The sequence below is a fragment of the Sinocyclocheilus anshuiensis genome, unplaced genomic scaffold, assembly GCF_001515605.1.
Source record: "Sinocyclocheilus anshuiensis isolate Anshui unplaced genomic scaffold, SAMN03320099.WGS_v1.1 scaffold738, whole genome shotgun sequence".
Taxonomy (NCBI): domain Eukaryota; kingdom Metazoa; phylum Chordata; class Actinopteri; order Cypriniformes; family Cyprinidae; genus Sinocyclocheilus; species Sinocyclocheilus anshuiensis.
The window spans coordinates 535628-541921 of NW_015542364.1; the positions used below are offsets into that span (position 1 = coordinate 535628).

At 36.1% G+C, this 6294-nt stretch overlaps 1 protein-coding gene across 3 annotated transcripts in view; it reads left to right on the forward strand.

Annotated features, from left to right (window-relative positions):
* nup155 (nucleoporin 155) overlaps positions 1 to 4221 on the forward strand; it is a 40736-nt gene extending 36515 nt beyond the window's left edge. For all 3 annotated transcript variants that reach the window (XM_016490892.1, XM_016490893.1, XM_016490894.1), the window contains 5 exons: positions 339 to 459; positions 535 to 645; positions 792 to 928; positions 2651 to 2757; positions 3497 to 4221. In XM_016490892.1, the coding sequence (XP_016346378.1) occupies positions 339 to 459; positions 535 to 645; positions 792 to 928; positions 2651 to 2757; positions 3497 to 3635 (615 nt within the window). In that variant the 3' untranslated portion in view covers positions 3636 to 4221. The remainder of the gene's footprint in view (positions 1 to 338; positions 460 to 534; positions 646 to 791; positions 929 to 2650; positions 2758 to 3496) is intronic.
* The last annotated feature ends 2073 nt before the right edge of the window (positions 4222 to 6294 follow it).

Sequence of the window (6294 nt, forward strand, 5' to 3'; positions counted from 1 at the left end):
TATAATTTTGACTCATACAATGTATTGTTGGCTATTGCTACAAATATACCCCAGCGACTTAAGACTGCTTTAGTGCTGCAGGGTCACATATTTGGTTTATAAACATTATGCAGCGTTTTACAGATAGTGATGTTATTTTATTGCTTTAATATTTAAATATTTAATATTTAGTATTTTGCTTGATGCACCCTCTTGGGGCCTCAGGAGGGACCTCAAAAGCTTTTTCCCCCCTAACTGAAATTATGCCTTTTAAATTTAAGTGCAAAGTTCGAATGTAGTTTTTCAGCCGTTTTGACAGCCCTGTTTCATAAGCATGTTGTGTTCGTCTCTCTCTGTAGCTGTACGGCGAGTTTGCGGATCACTTCCGGCTGTCGGAGTGTAAGCTGGCCATCATTCACTGCGCGGGGCATTCGGACCCCATCCTGGTGCACTCGCTGTGGCAGGAGATCGTGGAGAAGGGTAACAGCTCTCGCTGACGTCTTCCTCTTCCTGTGCTGTGGGTCGCTGTGTCTGACGGCTGCCGTTGTGTTTCAGAGATGAGCGACAGTGTGGCCATGAGCTCGGCGGACCGCATGAGAGCTCTGAGCCTGAAGCTCGTGTCGCTGGGGAAGTTATACGCGGGAACACCTCGATACTTCCCCTTAGGTACCGGTTTAACACTCTTAACTCTGTGTGTTTGTGTAGCTCATCCGGTGATTCTCTGTTGCTTTGATCCTCCACTAATTGCTTCTGCTAAATGCGTAAATGTATATCATCGTCTGATCTCATGCTGTTTTTTTGGTGATCTTCAGATTTCCTGGTGAAGTTTCTGGAACAGGAGGTGTGCCGGTTGAACTGGGACGTGGGTTTCATCACCTTCACCATGCAGGAGATTGGAGTTCAGCTTCCACGATTGCTGGAGGTTTACGACCAACTCTTCAAGACACGGGTGCGAGAAATTAGTGAAAAACTATTGCAATGTTTAGATTAGGAGCTTTTATTTTAATCTACAAGCCCACTGGCTGAATATCAAATTTCATTTTCTGTATTTTATCATCTCATAATCCTCTTAAGGATTGCTTAACAGTAATTATACATTTATTGACTATTATTATTGTTATTATAAAAAAAATTCTTAGCAATTTATTCTTTTTTATTTAATTTTTATCTTTTAATTTTTATTTATTTACTAATCCATAATCCTCTTAAGGATTGATTAATGGTAGTAATATATTTAAGTTTTTTTTTACGATAAATTTATTTTAATAAAATGTTATGTTATTAATTCAATACATTTTAAATGTATTAATCCGTAATACTATTAAGAATTGCTTTATTTACTTATTTTAAAAATTTTGTGTTTATTATTATTTTTACTTTTTCATTATTTTTATTTATTTATTGATTCATAATACTCTTAAACAATCCTCTACATTGCGAGTAAATCACTCGCATATGCGACTAAATCTTCACTCTGGGCGACTAAATGATGTCTAATATTAGCCAATGACTAATAAATTCTCAGATTTTCCTCGACAGTGTGTGAGTTGGAGGCTAAGTATAAGTTTAGCACAGATATATTTTCACTCTCTGAACACACTGACTGAGTGCTTCAGAGTTTCACTCTTCAAGCGATCTGTGCTTTTTTCCATTTCATCTCAATGGATGTGCAGCACACCTGTATTTGACGCACCGTAAACTCTAGTGTGAAGGCGCACGACTCACCGCCGCTTTGTCTCTCACACACACACACACACCGAGAGAGAGAGAGTCTTACACACCATGCAGAATTGACGCGCTACATGTAAACGATTTTCTTTGTTGTATTTTCCTGTCAAAATAACGGAGTTCCTTTGGAATTCTTCAGCTTTGCTGTGTTCTCCGGTAGTGGGCGGAACTAATGCACAAACGATAATCTCATTGGCTGGTGCTCACCTATTATTGTCCCTGTTTTGATTTCAGCAAATCAGTTCGAGTGAATGCAGACAACCTGATTAATATTCATGAACTCAGCATCTCATTAATCCTTAGTGCGTCTTATATTGTTATTAGTAGTAGATTTCATTGTATTATTATTACTATTATTATCATCTTATCAGTATTATTGTTATTGGTATTATTATTATCAGTCTGGCGAGTAAACTAAAAAAATTACTAGCCAATGGCGATTATATTGACACGGTGTGCGTAAAAAGATATTTTAATATTTTTGTTTTTTTAAATTTATTAATCAAATGGATAACTAAACAGTAATTATATTTTTATTTATTTTTCTAAATTTCATATTTACTTAATCATTTTTTATTATTACATTTCTTATCTTATGTTTATTTAATAATTTTGTTATTTAGTAGTCCATAATCCTTCCAAAGATTGCTTAACAGTAGTTATATATTTGTTTACTTATGTTTTATAATTATATAACATTTAATTATGTAATTACACTTGCTTAACAGTGGTTGTTTTTATTTTTTTATTTTTCTAAATTATTTTTTTTATTATTATTATTATTATTGCTGTATCTAAAAGTTGAAGTGTTTGTCGTGTAACTTGACATGGCATCTTAAAAAGTGACACTTAAGATTCTGAAGAGTAAACCGTGTCAGGAGTAAACAAACCCAAAAATCCTTAAATGTTAATAATAATAAAAATTTCTGTGTGTTTCACCCAGGACCCGTGTTGGCAGCGCCTTAAGAAACCCCTGCACCTGGTGGAGTGCATCCATGTGCTCCTGTCAGGATATGTGAATGACCCCAGCCGAGTGCCCACCTATGACAGGTAACCGTCTTACCTGCCACATCTTCTATACGTTATATTACACTTTTGTGACCCTGGAGCACAAAAGCAGTCTTAAGTCGCTGGGGTATATTTGTAGCAATAGCCAACAATACATTGTATGGGTCAAAATTATCCATTTTTCTTTTATGCCAAAAATCATTAGGATATTAAGTAAAGATCATGTTCCATGAAGATATTTTGTACATTTCATACAATAACTATATCAAAACTTAATTTTTGATTAGTAATATGCATTGCTAAGAACTTCATTTGAACAACTTTAAAGGTGATTTTCTCAATATTTAGATTTTTTTGCACCCTCAGATTCCAGATTTTCAAATAGTTGTATCTCAGCCAAATATTGTTCTATCCTAACAAACCACACATCAATGGAAAGCTTATTTATCAATTTAAAAAACTGACCCTTATGACTGGTTTTGTGGTCAAGGCAGTGTTGCCAAGTCTGCGGTTTCCTGCGGATTTGGGCTACTTTAACACTGTTGCCGCGGGTGGTTTTTGATGTCCACAGGTTGAAGCGACCCTAATAACCTCATATTTAGCCCCTGGAGTGCACATTTACCAGGGGAACCCTGCCAAAAAATGTGTATTTTACACCCCGGAATGTGATTTTTCCCGGGGACCCCCCTAGAAATGTGATGGCAATTGGGCAGGTTTTGTTGTGAAAACCTGGCAACCCCGGTCACATTTTTTTTGTCACTCACTCTCTGGTTGATTGCAGACGGAGGTTTACTAACGCTTGTCTGGATAACATCTGTGGGTATCTGGTGGAGCTGCAGTCCTTGAGTCCAAACGCGGCTCTGCAGGACATTATACGCAACTTTAAATGCCTTCAGGCCAAACTGGAGAAGCTCCATTGATGACAATGAAGGACTTGCCAGCGGTCGTTTTGTTTTGATGTCGTTTGATGGACATCCCGATACTACAGCAGCCTGACGCCTCTCAACGCACCAGGACTTCAGTCTTTATATTTACTGAAAATGAATAATGTTCACTCGTCCAGCCATGGAAATGCCCAACAGACGGCCGAAATAAACATGTATTTATATGTATTCTTCAGTTTGCGTAAGTTCTTGTGGTCATCAGCGGATATGAAGGTGTGTAATACATGATTTTAATTTCTTATTCAGTTATAATTAATCAATGGTGTCTGTATGTGTTCATAAGCTGTCCGAGGAGGCACTTATTCTAAATGTTTTCTACTGTTGAAACACTATCTATGGTTGGTAACTTCCCCATGGATGCGTTTTTTTTTACGTTTCTTGATTGAGATGTGGTGGTGGATGGATGGGATGAAAGGAAACATGTGCGTTTTGTACTAGTCGTCAGGTTCAACAGGGGAGACTTTTATGAAAAGGACACATTTTTATGAAAGCCTGAATCTTTTCATCCACCTAGTTTTGTGTAATATGTATTGAAAATGATTTGAAAATAAAATAATAAAAAGAAAAAGTTTTGTTTTAAATTACAATTGTGTAAAATTAGTACTTTTCTGAGGAGTTGTTTTTCAAATTTCTTTAAAAAAAATCACTATATTAATTAAAATTGTATATTAATTATTTACACACAATATTGACAATATTTTAAATGTATAAAACTGACACACATAATATAAATATGGCTTTAAATCAATTTTATAACTTGTTAATTATAATTTAAAATAATTTTGTGTAGTCGACTAAACGATAGCGCTTACTGTTTTTGCACATTTATGTTTTGCTTTATATTTTTTTACGAAGACTACATTCAAATTACTGTAACTTTAATGTTATAATATAAAAAATATATATTTTTGAAAATGGTAATCTGGAGCGGGAAACCATTTCATTTTTACCTCAGATTGCGTTCTTATTTTCTCCATTTTTGGGCGGGAAAAGAAACTCCACTTCAAAGACGAGCAAGGTGAGGTCTTACCGATGTCCCTACAATATCCATAATCTTTACATAATCAAAGTTGTCTAATTATTGTTTTGATGAATATGCTAACATAAAAAAACCTCTATGAATTATGAGTAACTTATGTTGGCTACCATAGCTATAAACTAAACCTATAATATGACATGAAACTGGTCAAAAGTCTATCATGCGAAAATGTTCAAATCATAATGTTTCCATCTTAACGTAGTTATTTTGAGGCGCAGCTGGTCAAAGCAATGAGTGTTTCACTAGTTAGCAGCAAACCGTTACTTCCCCTGAATATGTTCGTAGATTTGTGTTGGATTCTTCGACGTGGAAAGCAGTTATTGAAATAAGGATGTTTTATTTGTAAACATTTTTTCCCGCTTATTTCAATTAACCAGTAGACTAAGCCAGTAGTAGTAACTTACTGACCATAGTATATATATAGGCCTATCTGACAGTGTCGCGTAAACATGGTTGAAGGCGCAAAAGGCGGAGGTATAGACAAACCGATTCAATTGAGTGAATCATTTACGCTGGAACCACTCTGCTTGATTCAAATTCAATCCCGTGACTTCGATCGTTAATTTCAAGCGATTCATTACCAAAAACCAGTTCAAAAGAGCCATTCATTTTCTAATTTCGAGATCGCAAAACACTCAGTTGATGGGTGAAACGAAGCTTTTCGAAACTCCCATTCTGTTAAAAATTGCGCAAAATGATTCAAAGCACTGCAATCGGGTCGCGTATTGCGAATCATTTGATTCGGGTTGGAACTTCGGAGCGGGTTCGTGAATCTGAGCGCCGAATCGATACAAAAAGGTGATTGTCTTCAGAAACATTTTTTGTTATGCTGGTTGAAAGTCTTTTCACATCCCGATAGCAATCCTCGCGCCAGCTTGTTAGAAGTGAGCTACGTGCATGAACTGTGTTCCGATCGATATGATCCCTACACAGTGTTCATTGCTCCCTACTCCCTGAGCAGGGGAAATACGTTGAAGTTTACTTAACTTCGGAACATGGGCTGGAATTTAGAACTGCTGATGTAGCCTATTGTAGTAATGTTGTCTCTGGTATTCTGGTCTGTGAGCGTATATGCGTTCAGGGGGCGTGGCTTTGGACGGTGATTGCAGGGAGGGTGGGACGTTCGCTTTCAGTGCTATCAGGCTAAAGTTAGCATTTTCCAAGATCTCCTACTGCACCTTTAAGAAAATTAACCATGGTTTTATAATGGTTAGTGTAGCAAAACCATGGTTAATTTGTGGTTAGCATGGTTTAACTATAGTAGCCTAACCATGATGTTTTTTTTTTGTAGTAAATTTACACCTTAAGAGGACACATAGGATGAATATAGACTAGAGTTGTAGTTTTGACTGCTTAGATAGTACTTCTCTAGATTAACTTCGAATAAAGAAAAGAGAGGTTTAGAGCAAGTAAATAATGTTTGTATATGTATGTGAAATTTAGCTAGCAGGAAACACAGCTTAATTAAGTTACATATTCCTCTATTCTCTTTTGAGCACTCAAACAATCCAAAGAAAACATCTTTAAAACAGAAAGAAAGGTCACTTACAAAATGAGACTGGATGCACATAAAAAAATAAAGAAACAGCAACTCAC